This window comes from Pseudophryne corroboree, chromosome 9, assembly GCF_028390025.1.
Source record: "Pseudophryne corroboree isolate aPseCor3 chromosome 9, aPseCor3.hap2, whole genome shotgun sequence".
Taxonomy (NCBI): Eukaryota; Metazoa; Chordata; class Amphibia; order Anura; family Myobatrachidae; genus Pseudophryne; species Pseudophryne corroboree.
Genome location: NC_086452.1, coordinates 379,213,142 through 379,234,242, shown reverse-complemented (window position 1 = coordinate 379,234,242; position 21,101 = coordinate 379,213,142). Strand labels below are relative to the sequence as shown.

At 46.2% G+C, this 21,101-nt stretch overlaps 1 protein-coding gene across 3 annotated transcripts in view; it reads right to left on the bottom strand.

The window, feature by feature from the left end:
• The window catches only part of SYN2 (synapsin II), a 590,154-nt gene that overhangs the window by 69,755 nt on the left and 499,298 nt on the right, over nt 1–21,101 (bottom strand). For all 3 annotated transcript variants that reach the window (XM_063940770.1, XM_063940772.1, XM_063940771.1), the window contains exons 9-10: nt 18,377–18,479; nt 9,409–9,558 (exon numbers count right to left, since the gene is read on the bottom strand). In XM_063940770.1, coding sequence (XP_063796840.1) covers nt 9,409–9,558; nt 18,377–18,479 — 253 coding nt within the window. The remainder of the gene's footprint in view (nt 1–9,408; nt 9,559–18,376; nt 18,480–21,101) is intronic.

The window sequence follows — 21,101 nt, the reverse complement described above, 5'->3', positions numbered from 1 at the left end:
ATAACCCGAATTAGTTAACAATAACTATGTACAATTATTGCAGATAATCCGCACTTGGGATGGGCGCCCAGCATCCACTACGGACTCCGAGAAATAGATTTATCGGTAAGTAAAATCTTATTTTCTCTATCGTCCTAGTGGATGCTGGGGTTCCTGAAAGGACCATGGGGATTATACCAAAGCTCCCAAACGGGCGGGAGAGTGCGGATGACTCTGCAGCACCGAATGAGAGAACTCCAGGTCCTCCTTAGCCAGAGTATCAAATTTGTAAAATTTTACAAACGTGTTCTCCCCTGACCACGTAGCTGCTCGGCAAAGTTGTAATGCCGAGACCCCTCGGGCAGCCGCCCAAGATGAGCCCACCTTCCTTGTGGAGTGGGCCTTTACAGATTTAGGCTGTGGCAGGCCTGCCACAGAATGTGCAAGTTGGATTGTGCTACAGATCCAACGAGCAATCGTCTGCTTAGACGCAGGAGCACCCATCTTGTTGGGTGCATACAATATAAACGAGTCAGATTTTCTGACTCCAGCTGTCCTTGCAATATATATTTTTAATGCTCTGACAACGTCCAGTAACTTGGAGTCCTCCAAGTCACTTGTAGCCGCAGGCACTACAATAGGCTGGTTCAGATGAAATGCTGACACCACCTTAGGGAGAAAATGCGGACGAGTCCGCAGTTCTGCCCTGTCCGAATGGAAAATCAGATATGGGCTTTTGTAAGATAAAGCTGCCAGTTCTGACACTCTCCTGGCCGAAGCCAGGGCTAGAAGCATGGTCACTTTCCATGTGAGATATTTCAAATCCACCTTCTTTAGTGGTTCAAACCAATGAGATTTTAGAAAGTCCAAAACCACATTGAGATCCCACGGTGCCACTGGAGGCACCACAGGAGGCTGTATATGTAGCACTCCCTTAACAAAGGTCTGGACTTCAGGGACTGAAGCCAATTCTTTTTGAAAGAAAATCGACAGGGCCGAAATTTGAACCTTAATAGATCCCAATTTGAGACCCATAGACAATCCTGATTGCAGGAAATGTAGGAATCGACCCAGTTGAAATTCCTCCGTCGGAGCACTCCGATCTTCGCACCACGCAACATATTTTCGCCAAATTCGGTGATAATGTTGCACGGTTACTTCCTTCCTTGCTTTAATCAAAGTAGGAATGACTTCTTCCGGCATGCCTTTTTCCTTTAGGATCCGGCGTTCAACCGCCATGCCGTCAAACGCAGCCGCGGTAAGTCTTGAAACAGACAGGGACCCTGCTGAAGCAAGTCCCTCCTTAGAGGTAGAGGCCACGGATCTTCCGTGATCATCTCTTGAAGTTCCGGGTACCAAGTCCTTCTTGGCCAATCCGGAACCACTAGTATCGTCCTTACGCCTCTTTGCCGTATAATTCTCAATACTTTTGGTATGAGAGGCAGAGGAGGAAACACATACACCGACTGGTACACCCAAGGCGTTACCAGCGCGTCCACAGCTATTGCCTGCGGATCTCTTGACCTGGCGCAATACCTGTCCAGTTTTTTGTTGAGGCGAGACGCCATCATGTCCACCATTGGTCTTTCCCAACGGGTTACCAGCAAGTGGAAGACTTCTGGATGAAGTCCCCACTCTCCCGGGTGAAGATAGTGTCTGCTGAGGAAGTCTGCTTCCCAGTTGTCCACTCCCGGGATGAACACTGCTGACAGTGCTATCACATGATTCTCTGCCCAGCGAAGAATCCTTGCAGCTTCTGCCATTGCACTCCTGCTTCTTGTGCCGCCCTGTCTGTTCACATGGGCGACTGCCGTGATGTTGTCCGACTGGATCAACACCGGTTTTCCCTGAAGCAGAGGTTCTGCCTGGCTTAGAGCATTGTATATTGCTCTTAGTTCCAGAATGTTTATGTGAAGAGACGTTTCCAGGCTCGTCCATACTCCCTGGAAGTTTCTTCCTTGTGTGACTGCTCCCCAGCCTCTCAGGCTGGCGTCCGTGGTCACCAGGATCCAATCCTGTATGCCGAATCTGCGGCCCTCCAATAGATGAGCACTCTGCAACCACCACAGAAGAGACACCCTTGTCCTTGGAGACAGGGTTATCCGCAGGTGCATCTGAAGATGCGACCCTGACCATTTGTCCAACAGATCCCTTTGGAAAATTCTTGCGTGGAATCTGCCGAATGGAATTGCTTCGTAAGAAGCCACCATTTTTCCCAGGACTCTTGTGCATTGATGTACAGACACCTTTCCTGGTTTTAGGAGGTTCCTGACAAGCTCGGATAACTCCTTGGCTTTTTCCTCCGGGAGAAAAACCTTTTTCTGAACCGTGTCCAGAATCATCCCTAGGAACAGCAGACGAGTTGTCGGCATTAACTGGGATTTTGGAATATTCAGAATCCACCCGTGCTGTTTTAGCACTTCTTGCGACAGTGCTAATCCCATCTCTAGCTGTTCTCTGGACCTTGCCCTTATTAGGAGATCGTCCAAGTATGGGATAATTAATATGCCTTTTCTTCGAAGAAGAATCATCATCTCGGCCATTACCTTTGTAAAGACCCGAGGTGCTGTGGACAATCCGAACGGCAGCGTCTGAAACTGATAGTGACAGTTTTGTACAACGAACCTGAGGTACCCCTGGTGTGAGGGGTAAATTGGAACGTGGAGATACGCATCCTTGATGTCCAAGGATACCATAAAGTCCCCCTCTTCCAGGTTCGCTATCACTGCTCTGAGTGACTCCATCTTGAACTTGAACTTCTTTATGTACAGGTTCAAGGACTTCAGATTTAGAATAGGCCTTACCGAGCCATCCGGCTTCGGTACCACAAAAAGAGTGGAATAATACCCCTTCCCTTGTTGTAGAAGAGGTACCTTGACTATCACCTGCTGAGAGTACAGCTTGTGAATGGCTTCCAAAACCGTCTCCCTTTCGGAGGGGGACGTTGGTAAAGCAGACTTCAGGAAACGGCGAGGTGGATCTGTCTCTAATTCCAACCTGTACCCCTGAGATATTATCTGCAGGATCCAGGGATCTACCTGCGAGTGAGCCCACTGCGCGCTGTAATTTTTGAGACGACCACCCACCGTCCCCGAGTCCGCTTGAGAAGCCCCAGCGTCATGCTGAGGCTTTTGTAGAAGCCGGGGAAGGCTTCTGTTCCTGGGAAGGAGCTGCCTGTTGCTGTCTCTTCCCTCGACCTCTGCCTCGTGGCAGATATGAATAGCCCTTTGCTCTCTTATTTTTAAAGGAACGAAAGGGCTGCGGTTGAAAAGTCGGTGCCTTTTTCTGTTGGGGAGTGACTTGAGGTAGAAAGGTGGATTTCCCGGCTGTAGCCGTGGCCACCAAATCTGATAGACCGACTCCAAATAACTCCTCCCCTTTATACGGCAAAACTTCCATATGTCGTTTTGAATCCGCATCGCCTGTCCACTGTCGCGTCCATAAAGCTCTTCTGGCCGAAATGGACATAGCACTTACCCGTGATGCCAGTGTGCAGATATCCCTCTGTGCATCACGCATATAAAGAAATGCATCCTTTATTTGTTCTAACGACAGTAAAATATTGTCCCTGTCCAGGGTATCAATATTTTCAATCAGGGACTCTGACCAAACTACCCCAGCACTGCACATCCAGGCAGTCGCTATAGCTGGTCGTAGTATAACACCTGCATGTGTGTATATACTTTTTTGGATATTTTCCATCCTCCTATCTGATGGATCTTTAAGTGCGGCCGTCTCAGGAGAGGGTAACGCCACTTGTTTAGATAAGCGTGTTAGCGCCTTGTCCACCCTAGGAGGTGTTTCCCAGCGCTCCCTAACCTCTGGCGGGAAAGGGTATAATGCCAATAATTTCTTTGAAATTATCAGCTTTTTATCAGGGGCAACCCACGCTTCATTACACACGTCATTTAATTCTTCTGATTCAGGAAAAACTATAGGTAGTTTTTTCACACCCCACATAATACCCTGTTTAGTGGTACCTGTAGTATCAGCTAAATGTAACGCCTCCTTCATTGCCAAAATCATATAACGTGTGGCCCTACTGGAAAATACGGTTGATTCGTCACCGTCACCACTGGAGTCAGTGCCTGTGTCTGGGTCTGTGTCGACCGACTGAGGCAAAGGGCGTTTCACAACCCCTGACGGTGTTTGAGTCGCCTGGACAGGCACTAATTGATTGTCCGGCCGTCTCATGTCGTCAAACGACTGCTTTAGCGTGTTGACACTATCCCGTAGTTCCATAAATAAAGGCATCCATTCTGGTGTCGACTCCCTAGGGGGTGACATCCTCATATTTGGCAATTGCTCCGCCTCCACACCAATATCGTCCTCATACATGTCGACACACACGTACCGACACACAGCAGACACACAGGGAATGCTCCTAACGAAGACAGGACCCACTAGCCCTTTGGGGAGACAGAGGGAGAGTTTGCCAGCACACACCAAAAGCGCTATATATAACAGGGATAGCCTTATAATAAGTGCTCCCTTATAGCTGCTTTATATATATCAAAATATCGCCATAAATTTGCCCCCCCTCTCTGTTTTACCCTGTTTCTGTAGTGCAGTGCAGGGGAGAGACCTGGGAGCCGTCCTGACCAGCGGAGCTGTGAGAGGAAATGGCGCCGTGTGCTGAGGAGATAGGCCCCGCCCCTTTTCCGGCGGGCTCGTCTCCCGCTATTTAGTGAATCCAGGCAGGGGTTAAATATCTCCATATAGCCTCTGGGGGCTATATGTGAGGTATTTTTAGCCTTTATATAGGTTACATTTGCCTCCCAGGGCGCCCCCCCCCAGCGCCCTGCACCCTCAGTGACTGCGTGTGAAGTGTGCTGAGAGGAAAATGGCGCACAGCTGCAGTGCTGTGCGCTACCTTTAGAAGACTGCAGGAGTCTTCAGCCGCCGATTCTGGACCTCTTCTGACTTCAGCATCTGCAAGGGGGCCGGCGGCGCGGCTCCGGTGACCATCCAGGCTGTACCTGTGATCGTCCCTCTGGAGCTGATGTCCAGTAGCCAAGAAGCCAATCCATCCTGCACGCAGGTGAGTTCACTTCTTCTCCCCTCAGTCCCTCGTTGCAGTGATCCTGTTGCCAGCAGGACTCACTGTAAAATAAAAAACCTAAGCTAAACTTTTTCTAAGCAGCTCTTTAGGAGAGCCACCTAGATTGCACCCTTCTCGGCCGGGCACAAAAATCTAACTGGAGTCTGGAGGAGGGTCATAGGGGGAGGAGCCAGTGCACACCACCTGATCTGGAAAAGCTTTACTTTTTGTGCCCTGTCTCCTGCGGAGCCGCTATTCCCCATGGTCCTTTCAGGAACCCCAGCATCCACTAGGACGATAGAGAAAAGTCTTTATTAAAAAAACGCATGACGACCCTTTCATGTGTCGACCACGTGTCCATGTCGACCATGTCAATGTCGACCAATAGTGGTCGACCTAATGACTGTCGACCATAACATGGTTGACCATCCAGACGGATACCGACACACACTGGGGTGTGTGGAGGAAGAAGAGATGTGTATTTATATGTGTGTACAAACAAACATATCTATACATATATATCTCTATATACTAACAATTTGTTATATAGCGCAGCAAATTCCATTGCGCTTTAATATACATATATATATATATATATATATATATACACACACACACACACACATAATTATAATCTGAGGTCCCATAGATATCACTGTACCGGGACCTAAAATTTCTGTTGCCGGCCCTGACAACTCCCAGTCGCAGTTAAAAAATACGTACTGCTGTAATACGTGTTAAATAGGTTTGTCATACAGAGACATGGGGAACTATCGGCGGCAAAATCTGTTGATAGATACCAGCAAACGGGGTGACCCTCAGTGACAGCAGGGTTATGGCTGGCAGCAACCCCACCATGTATTAGACAAAATGAGAAAAATCCCTATCACTAGAGAGAAAAACACTTTTTAACTCTGTTTAGGGTTTTACATACTCTCATTTAACCCATTAGTCTCATTAAAACACACTTAGAGCTCTACCTGCTGGACATTTTTTTCTTACAGTTTTACAAATAACTGTGTATACAGTATTTTCCGGGTAAATTATATGAAACGTTTTGCTGAAAACACAGTTTTGGTGCTAGGGACAGAAGACAACAAATTGGATCAGAGCAATTGTCATTGCACTTGCCCAATAGATTAGTATCTTATCGAGACCCCTGCAAATGCGCTGTGTATCTAATGAAGAATAATGCAGAATTTTAAAAGTGCAAATGTAAGTGAAATGAATCTGTTTTATTTATAATGTATCACACATGTTCTGTAGTGCTATACACAAACACTGAGGTGTTTTTGTGTCACGTCACACCCCTAGTTCTGACCCTGGAAAGGGGACATGTTTTCACTGTTTAATCTAACCTAGTGCAAGAGTGAGCTAGGGGAACCTTAGTGCTGGGCTTGCAGCCTGTATTCCTCTCCCATATCCCTACCCCTAAAAATATCAAATGAGTCCGGTACTACTACTGCCTATCTCTGGTCGTGCACTATTCTCTATGTCCGGTACTACCATTGCCTATTTATTTATTTATTAACAGTTTCTTATATAGCGCAGCAAATTCCGTTGTGCTTTACAATTGCCTATCTCTGGCTGTGCACTATTCTCTGCGTCCGGCACTAGTACTGCCTATCTCTGGCTGTGCACTATTCTCTGCATCCGGCACTAGTACTGCCTATCTCTGGCTGTGCACTATTCTCTTAGTCAGGCACTACTACTGCCTATTTCTGGCCGTGCACTATTCTCTATGTCCGGCACTACTATTGCCTATCTCTGGCCGTGCACTGTTCTCTGTGTCCGGTACTACTATTGCCTATCTCTGGCCGTGCACTATTCTCTATGTCTGGCACTACTACTGACAATCTGTGGCCGTGCACTATTCTCTAAGTCCTGTACTACTACTGCCTATCTGTGGCCGTGCACTATTCTCTAAGTCCTGTACTACTACTGCCTATCTGTGGCCGTGCACTATTCTCTGTGTCCAGTACTATTATTGCGTATCTCTGGCCGTGCACTATTGTCTATATCTAACACTACTACTGTCTATCTCTAGCCAGGCACTATTGACTATCTCCAGCACTACTACTATCTCTGGCTGTGCACTACTGTATTTCCAGCACTACTACTGTCTATTTCTGGCATTGCACTATTGTCTATCTCCAGCACTACTACTTTCTATCTCTGACCGTGCCTACTGTCTATATCCAGCACTATCTTTGGCCATGCTCTCCTTTCTACCTCTGGTCATGCGCTTCCGTCTTCCTCTGGCTGACATTAAACTTCTGTCTACTTTAACTTGCGTTTTCTGTGTAACTCTAAAAATGTACTGGGAAAACATTTTACTCTATCAAAACAAATACTGTATATAGGGGGTCATTCCGAGTTGATTGCAAGCTGCTTTAGTTCACTGCGCAGCGATCAGGCAAAAAAAGGCACTTTTGCGCATGCGGCGCAATGCGCATGAGCGTCGTACTATTACAACGAATGATGTAGTTTCACACAAGGTCTAGTGAAGCTTTTCATTCGCACTGCTGGCCGCAGAGTGATTGACAGGAAAAGGGCGTTTCTGGATGTCAACTGACCGTTTTCAGCAGAAGTGCGAACGAAAGGATCGCAGAGCGGCTACAAAATAATTTTGTGCAGTTTCAAAGTAGCTTCAGACCTACTCAGCGCTTGCGATCACTTCAGACTATTCAGTTCCTGTTTTGACGTCACGAACACGCCCTGAGCTCGGCCAGCCACGCCTGCGTTTTTCCGAACACTCCCTGAAAACGGTCAGTTGACACCCAGAAACGCCCTCTTCCTGTCAATCACTCTGTGGCCAGCAGTGCGACTGAAAAGCTTCGCTAAACCTTGTGTGAAACGACATCGTTCGTTGTAATAGTACGATGCGCGTGCACATTGCGCCCTATACGCATGCGCAGAAGTGCCGATTTTTTTATCTGATCGCTGCGCAGCGAACAAAAGCAGCTAGCGAACAACTCGGAATGACACCGTGTGTCACGTAATATGAATTTCGCCTCATTCTGTGTGGCGTAATGTGATTTTGTCTCATACCGTGTGGCGTCATGTGAATTTCAGCTCATACTGTGTGACGCAATATGAATTTGACTCATACTGGAATTTCAGCTCATACTGTTTGGCATATTGTGAGTTTTGACTCATTCTGCGTTGCGTAATGTGAATTTCGACTCATACCGTGTAGATCAATGTGAATTTGGCTCATACCGTGTGGCGTAATGTGAATTTCAGCTCATACAGTGAGCCGTAATATGAATTTGACTCATACTGGAATTTCAGCTCATACTGTGTGGCGTAATGTGAATTTCAGCTTATACCATGTGGCGTAATGTGAATTTCGGCTCACGCCTTATGGCATAATGTGAATTTGGCTCATACCGTGTGGCGTAATGTGAATTTGCCTCATACTGTGTGGCGTAATTTTAATTTGGCTCTTACTGTGTGGCGTAATGTAAATTTTGCACCTAGGTCCACCACTAGGTCAGGGATAGGTTAGGGAAGTGTAAGCAGCAATAGGGTGCAGTGGCAGCTAAGACTCAGGGTTATGCCATAGCGGACAGTCAGTACCGGCCAGCAGTCGCACCATTATGTTTAAGTTTAATTCTCTGGGGTGTATTATATCTACTTTATTAGATTAAGCCATGTGATTTTACTGAAAGAATGTAAATAAAGCTAGACATGTCCCTGGGCAGTGCTAGACATGTCCAAAATGTGGTGCTAGACACGCCCCTTCAGAGGTGCACCCCCTAATAAAATTAGCTGCGCACGCTTATGCGGACAACCTTTTAACATACCCATGCAGGTGTAAACACTGCTTAGCCTCCTCTGAGGCAAAAGGCCCAAAAGACCTGTACTGCTACAAAAGGATGGTGCCCACCCTCAGCCTCCATCCATAACCCCAGGAACCCTTAACAGGCTTTTACAGAAGCCAAATTAGCTATGCTCAATCCACTTAAAAACACATTCCTGGGGTCAGAAACCTAGGACAAATATATCTGCAAATCCAGTTCTTTTATCACTAATATCTATCTTTCTACAGTATCTATCTATTTATCTATCTACAGTATCGCCTTCATCTATTTTGCCTTTTCTAATGTTTACAAGGATATCAAAATACACTTACTTTTATGAGCATTTGATCTATATTTTGGGTCACAAAATGTAAACTGACAATCAAGTCAGGAACCTTGTGAGCAAAGACCAAAGCTTAGAACAGCGGGTATGGGGCCAGGTGACATAGAATCTGCAGTAGTTGTCTTTGCAGTACGGGACAGGCCCAGAATGGCAGTCGGGGAAAATGAAGACATGGCTGAGGGTTCTGTGTATGTACACTGAGTATATGACATATTACATTACATAAGTAAACTAGGTACCTGTGGCTGTGTGGTTGCTGTTGGTCTCTGCGGGGAAGGAATAGGTGTTTTGGACAAAGCCTGATTCATCTTGTTAACAACTAAATCTGCGATTAGTTGCCGATCTTCCACTTGGTGTTCACCCATCACTGGCATTGTACAATCCATGACCTGAAAAGAAAGAAAACATGGTTTACAATCTCTGTATGGTAAAAAAAATGTGGGGCCCTCTTTAAGACTAACTGCTATCAACAAGCAAAAATGCATCTGCTTTGGTTTTTATTATCTTTTCATTTACTGAAGCAAAGCAAAAAAAGCAATAGTGGGAGAGTGCGCCAAAGAGGTACAAATGAACACAGTGTTATATGTCAACCTAACTGGTGGTAAATATTAAACAAATGTTCAAAAATATGTACAGCTTCCAATTTGATACATTTATTAAAAAACATTAATCATAAAAAGATCAAACATCTGATCAGCATAATAAAACAATGCCCGTATTATAACAGAAACTCTTTCTCCTGTCTTTTTATTAGGAAGATCTAGGAGTCACAATTTGTAAGAAAAACCCAAAGCGTTTCGTGTCTCGCCGAGACTTCATCAGGGCTATATCTTTATATGATGCAATGATTTAAGCCTTTATTGCGGGGATGTGCCTTAAGTTTACACATTGCTGGGACAAGCTCCAATCTGAGCGCATGACCCTACATGTGATTTTTAATACATCTGGGAGAAAATTAATTTCTTATTTGCTGAATAGCTGCAATAAGAAATTCTATTCTGTCGAGTCTAAACATGAATAAACAGTAAATGGGCTCCTTAATGTTGTATTTTTCTTCTAATACACTATTATTTGCATTCGGATGGCACCCCTGGCCACCCGGAAAGGTGGGCAAGTCCCCCGCATCCGCCACTAAGCCTCCGCTCCCCACCCCTCGGCCGCCCACAAGGGAGCACCAGTGGGCAGTACGAGGGGGAGCCGATGATGCTATTTGCGCTGAATCGCATCATTGTTGCTCTGCCCCCCGCTATCCAGTACCTGATTCCTCAGCACTGTATAGTGGGGGCCAGAGCCACAATGATGTATTCATGCCACCACGCCCACAGGACTCGCCCTTTCCTGCCAGACACATATGAGATATAAATAGAGCTATGCATTGATGGATGGGTAGATCGATATCTCTGTCATCAGGTAAGTTGTGGGAGTGACATTCAGTCATTTAGGAGTGCACAAATTAAACTATATCTTTCCAAACCAAAAAGAATGTGGCGACCCCACACCTATTCACAAGTTACCTTCCAACATCCCCAAGGGAAAATAATACATATTTGTGTGCAGGAAGTGAAAGCAGAGCCTTTAATTGGGACTGTCCTGTCTAGGTTTGGTCAGTTGGTGGGAGCTATGTAATATGGGCTGTCATATTAATACGGAGAAACTTTTTGGTTCATATCTGAGGATTTTAGTTTTGGCGGTTTATGTTCCTTTAAAATGGTCAATATTTGTGCAAGCTTGTGTAATGTATGACAGGTAGACTCTTGAGTAAACATTATTAACTTCTTTATCAGATATATTTCATCTAGATCAAGTACAATAAATTCACCATTACTTCCTGGTCTTCTGCTGAGCCCACATAAAACCACTTGTTTGTGTACAAACCTGCACATGCTCTGTGATAGATGTTCATAAGAAAACATGGGGTGGAATTCAAATGTTTGAAAAGGACAGTTGGGTGTTTGATTTTTCCTGTCTATTAGATAGGAAAAAACAGACACCCAACTGACTTTTCAAACATTTGAATCTCCCCCATGGAATCTACAGTGTGTACAGTATATCCGCATAGGCGCAAAGTATGCTGGACATAATAACACTTGGCCATTTGTGTTACCATGTGCCTAAAGGGGGGTACTCACGGAGCGATATTCTAAGCAATCTGACTAGATTGCTTAGAATATCGGCAGGATCGCTCCGTGTGTAGCCCCTTCGGCGATAGCGATGCGCGGCCCCGCACATCGCTATCGCCGCTGCTAGATTGGCCTGCATGCAGGCCAATCTAGCGGGTCGCTCACTTCACCCGCTGGGTGAAGTGAGCGGCCCCCCCGTCTCCCCCCGCACGCTCAGCACAGATCGCGCTGTGCTGAGCGGCAGGAGAGATGTGTGCTGAGCGGTTCGCTCAGCACGCATCTCTCCTTGATCGGCCCGTGAGTACTGGGCTTAAGAGCACTCAACCTGCAATTAGTCAACTGTTGGTAGGCTGATATAATTGAAGAAATAAAATGATTGGTAAGGTGATGGAACAAGAAGCTGACTGCCCCCAAGGCAATTACAATCTCCAACTCCACTGAAGAATGTTTCTGCCTAATTAAAATAACTTTGCTAAGTACTACAATGTAACAGGATAACTCCTGATACTTGCAATATGAAACAAAATGCTAATTTCCATGGTTACAGATGTTGCTAGAGGGGCGTCAGATTAAAAATTAGCCACATGGCAGCACAGTGTGTTTTTCAGTTATGAACAGGCAATTTCAGGCAGAAGTGCTATTTAAAGTATCATTAGTAATTCCAGCACTCATTTTAATGCTTAGTTATCCTTTCACACATAGAACAGCATAGGGTTCTGGAAAGGGTTAAGGATTTTGGGGGTTGAGGAGAGCGTGGCAGGGGGCTTCATACAGTAGATGGCAGAGAATTCTTGTACAGTAGTTACAGTAATGAAAGGGAAAGAACAGAGGGCTGTTTTTGATGGGCGCACAAGGAGTAAATTATTTTAATAAAACTTAGCTTTTATTGCTTTCTATTAAAAGATCACCACTGTAATAGTGGGGATTATTAATTACATTCCTCATGGTGGCCATATACCCCAAATAAAAAGAATGACAAGAGAGTGATATCATCTTTTGAACTGATTTAATTCTCGGGGAATTCATTTAAACTCACACACAGATAGGATATAGGGGCCCGATTCAGACCTGGTTACTGCTGTGCATTTTCGAACAGCGGCCGATTATCGAATGACTGGGCATGCACCGCAATGCGCATGCGCGACAGACGGCAGCAACAGAATGGTGTGAAAATTTCAATCGCACAGGCGTTCGCAAAGTGATTGACAGGAGGAGGCCGTATGTGGGTGGTAACTGACCGTTTTCAGGGAGTGTCGGGAAAAACGCTGGCATTCCCATGCGTTTTCAGGGAGGGTGTGTGACATCAGCACCGGCCCCGATCAGTCTGATTTCTTCGTACTGGAGGAGTAAGTCTTGGGCTACGCACAGACTGAAAAAAACATTCGATGGTGAATGAGTTGTGAACGGATTTGCAGCTATCCGCTGCCTGGCGAAGTTTTCGCATGGTGTACACATGCATTCTCGCACTTGTTCAGGGGGGATTTTTACTCCCCCTGGGCGGCGACTATCTGATTGCAGACCTCTGCAAATTTGCAGCACAGCGATCAGGTCTGAATTACCCCCATATTCCACTGCTGGTTTAAGCCCTATAATAGCACTATAAGACACATACAGTATATATGAACGCTGGTTGGATTATACAATAACAACCAACATATACAGACTCTGACATTAAACAGACAGTAATCTAATAGTCAATAGCAGGCAAATAATATATATATTTTTTTTATTAATTACACTGTCTGTTGAAAATATCCACATATACACTGTGGATTACAATCAATTTCCAATTTAGATCAACCTGGTTACAGTAATACCCCCTGTAGTAGAGACACTTACACATGTAACGCCCCCTGAACCAGTGACGCTTACACATATAACGCCCCCTGAACCAGTGACGCTTACACATATAGCGCCCCCCTGAACCAGTGACGCATACACAAGTAACACCCCCGGCAGCAGTGACGCTTACACACGTAACGCCTCCTGTACCAGTGACGCTTACACACGTAATGCCCTCTGTACCAGTGACGCTTACACACGTAATGCCCTCTGTACCAGTGCCACTTACGCATGTAGCGCCCTCTGTACCAGTGCCGCTTAGACACATAACGCCCCTGTATCTGTGCCGCTTAGACACGTAACGGCCCCTATACCAGTGCCGCTTACACACGTAACGCCCCCTGTAGCAGTGCCGCTTACACACGTAACGCCCCCTGTAGTAGTGCCACTTACACAGGTAACGCCCCCTGTACCAGTGCCACTTACACACGTAACGCCCCCTGTACCAGTGCTGCTTACACACGTAACGCCTCCTGTACCAGTGACACTTACACACATTATGCCGCAGACACACATATATATACACACACACACACACACACACACACACACACATACTGTACATACATTACAAACATACACAGTCACACATATATACAGTATACACAGACACTGTGTGTATACACACACACACACACACACACACACACTCTCTCTTTCTAGACACTTACCTACTGAAGTCTGGCTGGCCGAAGCTGCAGCAGCTCATCCTCCTGCTGCAGCATGGTCCCATCTAGCTTCGCCCCTTATTCCCATCTAGCTACGCCCCCTTTGTCTTCCGCCCGGCCACTGAATGTCACACAGGGGAGGGGGAGAGGAGGCTTTGTGCTGCCGGCGCCGAGGGAGAGAGGAGGTTTTGTGCTGCCGGCGCCGCTAAATGTGTGACAGCATCCGGCAGCAGCAGCAGCAGGGAAAGCAGCAGCTCAGCACAGGAATGTAGAGCAGGGAGAACGCCACTCCTTCCTGGTGCCTCCCTGTACTGCATCCCTTTGCTGAGCGGCTAGCACCGGGCCTGTGTGCAGTGTCACTGACACTGCACAGCACTCTCACATTTTACATTGATTCAGCCAGTCACTCAGTTCTGCCAGCCAATCACTATTGTTAGCACGTGTCCCTACGCGCCGCATTACAGGGAAGTAGACGCACTAAATAAACTACAGCTCGCAGCAGCCCTTAGCGCAAAAGCATTCTGGCCATTAGGGCTGCTGGGAGCTGTAGTTTATTGAATGCGTCTACTTCCCTGTAATGCGGCGCGTTGGGACACCAGCGCTAACAATAGTGACTGGTTGCTGTGCGAGTCTCCAGGAGAGCCACTGCCAAAGGGAGGACTGCAGCTTAGCTGCTGACAGGAGAAGCAGGATAAGCATTACCCTCCGCTACCCCACTCACAGTACCTCCGGGCCCCATCCGCGGCACCCCCACACCCCCCCTCCAGCCCCTGCGGTAGCTCCGGACCCCCTCCCCCACCCGCAGCAACCCCTCATCCGCCCCTTCCCCACCCGTGGTGGCTCCGGAACACCACCCGTAGCACCCACACACCCTCCCCCACCCGCGCCACCACCGCATCAGCCCCTCCCCCACCCGCGGCACCACCGCATCAGCCCCTCCCCCACCCGCTGCACTCCCGGATCCCATCCGCGTCTTCCCCGCATCCGCCACTCCCCCAACCAAAGCACCTACTAGGCGATTCATCAGGCCCTGCATGCGCTGTTCACGCCGTTGCAAGGGGCTTTGACCCCTTAACCATTGCACGCCCTTTGTCCGTGCAATATTTAACCACGCACACAATTATGATTGGAGGTAATACTCCATATAATAAAAATATTGCACGCCACAAGGGTGTGCAAGGGTTAAGGGGGCGTAGCCCCTTACGACGGTGTAAGAGCGCCCGTAGGGCGCGATGAATCACCTAGTAATATATATTTAAATACATTAGTGGGCTTCCAGTTCCAGCTCCAATGCACATGAGAGAAATGTCTGAGTGGGTCACACATGCGCATATGCCCCAGAGAATCAGTAAGACAAGCCTTACAGCTCCTGACCAGTGTCGTTCGGGCAAATGAGTATCGCTCAGCTCTCTCTGCTATATATTTTATTGCTGCATGGGGATTCCTATCGCTGCAATATTCAGCAATAGAAAATCACTATTGTCCTATATATTGTAGACAATGGAAACAAACATTGGATGGGTTACTATAGTCAATACCACTTTTTATCCTTTGAACTAGGTTCTATCATTGTCATGTGAATCTTCCATTATATTCCTGCCAGGTACTGGGATTCCTGTATTCTACGGCAGGAGTGGTAACTATTATACAATATAGGGGTCTTATTGGAATTTAAACAGTTAGTGTTCCTTCTAGGATGATGAAGGGGCAGGGAGCCGGCGTTCGGGGACACATTGGCGCGTGCGGCCACGCCCCCGTAATTTTAGTGGGCGGTGCAGCCCACAGACGCTGCTATAGAGGACGTCTGTGGCAGTCGACGTCACTGTTGGGGGCGTGCCCAGCACCTCCGTTGGGGCTGGGCTTCCCCTAGCTCTCTCCCAATGCGTGAATGGATGCCGCGCGCATGCGCACGGCATCTTTACACGCTGGGAGGGCAGGAAGCGGGCTGCTGTTCTAGCAGGGTGCCGCAAAAGGGGCAGGGCGGGTTTTGCCTTCGAAAAAACAGGCAGGGTGCGGCGCCCTGCTAAAACAGCCTAGAGTGAATACTAAACAGTGAATTACATACTTTCTAATTGTATTTACATTCCTAAAGATACTGTACATGTACTAAATCTATAAATAATTATAAACCCAGAATATGGCATAAACTCAGCATGAAATCATTTGACAAATTACTTAGAATTAAAGAACGTTGTGACAAATGAATATGTCAGAACAAACCAAATATTGCATAATGAATGCTCTACGGCGGATGTACTTATGTGACGGGCGGCCAGGAAACCGCCGGTCACAACACCTCCCCCTGCATCCCGAAGCTTCACAAGCCTTTTAGTCGGCATGCCGACTAAAAGGGACTATTCCCACTCGTGGGTGTCCACAACACCCATAGAGTGGGAATAAACTCGCCACCGAGTCCGCAAGGGTCTTCGTTGAACATGCTTCCCCCCCCCCCCCCCCCGCTGGCATTCTGACCGCTGGGATCCTGGCCGCCGGTAAAAGATAGCCAACCCCTCTACGGCGTGTGTGCAGTTTATATTACAGTCATTGCAAACATTTATTTGTAGACATATATACTACACTGGTCATATTCAATATTAAAATATTGTACCAAATAAAACCAGAACAATAAGTACATATCTGTAGCCAAACTGAATGACAATTAATCAGTGTCATTTTGCAATTAGAATATAAGGGAAGATGTATCAAGCAGGGTAAAGATTGGAGAAGTGGACAAGTAGAGAAGATGTCCATTCTAACCAAAAGCTTTGAGGTTGCATTGATCATGTCCATTCTGTAAAATGGCAGGTACTGTAGAAGCGGATAGGCTGCTATGAGAAACATGAACTGGAGGCCACTGTCATAATCTGTTCTGAGGTACTCATTAAGTCACCTGTGCTCTAGCATGAATATCACTAAAACCGAGACTGTTAGTTTTCCTTGAGGACCAAGGTTGGGAATACCTGGACCATAGTGTGACATAAAATGAACTGAGGCACTGTAACGTGGCATAATATTAACTTGAGGGCACGCTAATGTGGCACATTATGAACAGGGGGCACTGCAATGTGGCATAATATTAACTGGGGACACTGTATACATAATGTGAATTGGGGATGCTGGGTGACATAATGTGTACTGGCAGCCCTATAATGGGACATCATGTAAATTTAGGAACTACGATGGTTCATAAAATAAACTAGGGGACTACAATGGGGCATAATATTAACTAGGGCACTACTATGGTTCAGAAAATGAACTAGGGCACTATTATGGGGCATAAAAGAAATAACTGTTTTGTATGCAGCTATGGGACCCACAAAGTTCTGGTTATGCCCTTGGCTAGGTCTCGTTTTTGCAGCACATCCCACCAGATGCTCAATCGGATTGAGATTTGGTGAATTTGGAGGCTAATCAATACCTTTTGTGATGTTCCTCAAACAATTCCTGAACAATTTTTGCAGTGAAAGGGTGCATTATCCTGCAGAAAGAGGTCACTTTCATTAGGGAATACCATTGCCACAAAGGAATGTACTTGGCCTGCAACAAAGTTTAGGCAGGTGGTATGTGTCAAAGTAACATCAACATGAATTACATAAACCAAGTCTCCCAGCAGATCATTGCACAGAGCAACACACTGCCTCCGCTGCTTTATTCCAATAGTGCATCCTGGTGCCGTCTCTTCCCCATGAAAACGACACAAACACACTCCTGGCCGTCCACATGATGTAAAAGAAAACGTGATTCATCAGACCAGGCCACCTTCTTCGATTGCTCCAAGGTCCAGTTCTGACGCTTACGTTCTCATTCTTGGTGCTTTCGGTGGTGGACAATGGTCTGCATGGGCAAGCTGACCGGTCTGCATCTATGCAACCCCATACACTGCAAGTTGTGATGCACTGTGTGTTCTGACATGTTTCTATCGTAAGCAACATACATGTTTTCGTGCTACAGTAACTCTACTATGGTATCAGACCAGTTAGGCCAGCATTTGCTCCCCAAGCAAATCAATTAGCCTTGGGCACCCTTGACCCTGTCGGCAGTTCAGCAGTTGTCCATTCTTGGACCACTTTTGATAGGTACTAACCACTGTACCAGAAACACACCACAAGACCTGCCGTTTTGGAGATGCTCTGACCCAGTTGTCTAGCATTACAGTTTGGCCCTTGTCAAAGTCTCTCAGATGCTTACTCTTGCCCATTTTTCCTGCTTTTAACACATCAACTCTGAGTGTTCACTTGCTGCATAACGTATGGAGCCCCTTGACCGGTCTCAATGTAACGAGAGAATCAATGTTATTCACCAGTCATTAATTTTAATGTTATGGCTGAAGGTTGTATAAATTCAGATATTTTCATAGTTTTTCTGTTACATACAATTCTTTTGACACATGAAGAAAGCGAAGACAGTACCACAAAAAGGTGTCATAATAATCTAATTCATGACCATCTTGAACTTATTATAACTTATTTTTTGGGAGGGTAATTTCGCATAAAAGTTCAATATTTTCCTTGAATTTGTTGGAAGATTTGTGGCTCAGCAATTACAATAGTGATTCTTGGTGTAACAGTGATTCTTACCTCTATAATATAATCCTTTCCATCTTTTCCATGTACAACCTTAACAGCACAAATGTCTAGACCACCAAAGATTTCTGAACATGTATCAACCCAAAATTTATACCTGCAGGGAAACAAATTTAGCAGTCAGCATTACAATAGTGTTTCTCAATATGGCCTAATCTTCATAAAATGTAAATCTACAATAATAACTGTTTAGACCATACCTGCCTACTTTGCATATATCTCACCTACGAGAGACCCAGAGGGACTCCGAGAAGTAAATTCATGCCATTAAGCAGCATGCGGCTGGAACCAGATGACGCGATTCGCCACAAATCACAGGCCCCTTTGAGAGTGAACATTTTGCAAGAGTAGGCAATCATGGTCTAGACTAGAATTGTCCAAAACTCTTTAACAATAAGGTCAAAACAATAATAATGATGATTAAAAAAAATCATACAATGTGAACCTGCATTTATACTATGTCTGGATAGAGAATTTATCAAGGAGTATATTAATATTTACAGTAATATTAGTCATATAATGTCTCAATGATGCCTTTGGTTCTCAGCAAATTGAAAAACTGCAAAATGGTCCAGCAAATTTGTTTGTAGGTGTCAGGTCCAGGATAAACCATATAATCATACTTACCTACTTTTAATTGTTCTCTCTGGAAGACCATGATGGGGAGATAGAGGAGGAGGTATGGGGGCTTAGCACAGAAAATCACGTCAACATTTCTCGGTCTGACTATATGGAATGCCGACATTAACATAATCTGGCAGTAAATCATATCGTGAAGCTCAAGGCCCACTTCATTAGGGAAGTGGGTGGCCTCCAGGAGCCTGCTCTACTTTCTCAGAAGTCCAGGAGAGCTTCCCAGACAGTAAAGTGTAAGAAAGTGTGCCTATACTTCTGCTAGCACAGGGACATCAGAAGACTGGAGACTAGAAAAACATTTACAGACAATACTTTAAAGATAAAATAAGAATTTACTTACCGATAATTCTATTTCTCATAGTCCGTAGTGGATGCTGGGGACTCCGAAAGGACCATGGGGAATAGCGGCTCCGCAGGAGACTGGGCACAAAAGTAAAAAGCTTTAGGACTACCTGGTGTGCACTGGCTCCTCCCCCTATGACCCTCCTCCAAGCCTCAGTTAAGATACTGTGCCCGGACGAGCGTACACAATAAGGAAGGATCTTGAATCCCGGGTAAGACTCATACCAGCCACACCAATCACACCGTACAACTTGTGATCTGAACCCAGTTAACAGTATGATAACAGAAGGAGCCTCTGAAAAGATGGCTCACAACAACAAAAACCCGATTTTTGTAACAATAACTATGTACAAGTAATGCAGACAATCCGCACTTGGGATGGGCGCCCAGCATCCACTACGGACTATGAGAAATAGAATTATCGGTAAGTAAATTCTTATTTTCTCTAACGTCCTAGTGGATGCTGGGGACTCCGAAAGGACCATGGGGATTATACCAAAGCTCCCAAACGGGCGGGAGAGTGCGGATGACTCTGCAGCACCGAATGAGAGAACTCCAGGTCCTCCTCAGCCAGGGTATTAAATTTGTAGAATTTAGCAAACGTGTTTGCCCCTGACCAAGTAGCTGCTCGGCAAAGTTGTAAAGCCGAGACCCCTCGGGCAGCCGCCCAAGATGAGCCCACTTTCCTTGTGGAATGGGCTTTTACAGATTTTGGCTGTGGCAGGCCTGCCACAGAATGTGCAAGCTGAATTGTACTACAAATCCAACGAGCAATCGTCTGCTTAGAAGCAGGAGCACCCAGCTTGTTGGGTGCATACAGGATAAACAGCGAGTCAGATTTTCTGACTCCAGCCGTCCTGGAAACATATATTTTCAGGGCCCTGACTACGTCCAGCAACTTGGAATCCTCCAAGTCCCTAGTAGCCGCAGGCACCCCAATAGGTTGGTTTAAGTGAAATGCTGAAACCACCTTAGGTAGAAATTGAGGACGAGTCCTCAATTCTGCCCTGTCCGTATGAAAAATTAGGTACGGGCTTTTATAGGATAAAGCCGCCAATTCTGATACACGCCTGGCTGAAGCCAGGGCTAACAGCATCACCACTTTCCATGTGAGATATTTCAAGTCCACAGTGGTGAGTGGTTCAAACCAATGTGATTTTAGGAATCCCAAAACTACATTGAGATCCCAAGGTGCCACTGGAGGCACAAAAGGAGGCTGTATATGCAGTACTCCCTTGACAAACGTCTGAACTTCAGGAACAGAAGCTAGTTCTTTTTGGAAGAATATCGACAGGGCCGAAATTTGAACCTTAATGGACCCTAATTTGAGGCCCATAGACAGTCATGTTTGCAGGAAATGCAGGAATCGACCCAGTTGAAATTCCTCTGTAGGGGCCTTCCTGGCCTCGCACCACACAACATATTTACGCCAAATACGGTGATAATGTTGTACGGTCACATCCTTCCTGGCTTTGATCAGGGTAGGGATGACTTCATCTGGAATGCCTTTTTCCTTCAGGATCCGGCGTTCAACCGCCATGCCGTCAAACGCAGCCGCGGTAAGTCTTGGAACAGACATGGTCCCTGCTGGAGCAGGTCCTGTCTTAGAGGTAGAGGCCACGGTTCTTCCGTGAGCATCTCTTGAATTTCCGGGTACCAAGTCCTTCTTGGCCAATCCGGAGCCACGAGTATAGTCTTTACTCCTCTCCTTCTTATGATTTTCAGTACTTTTGGTATGAGA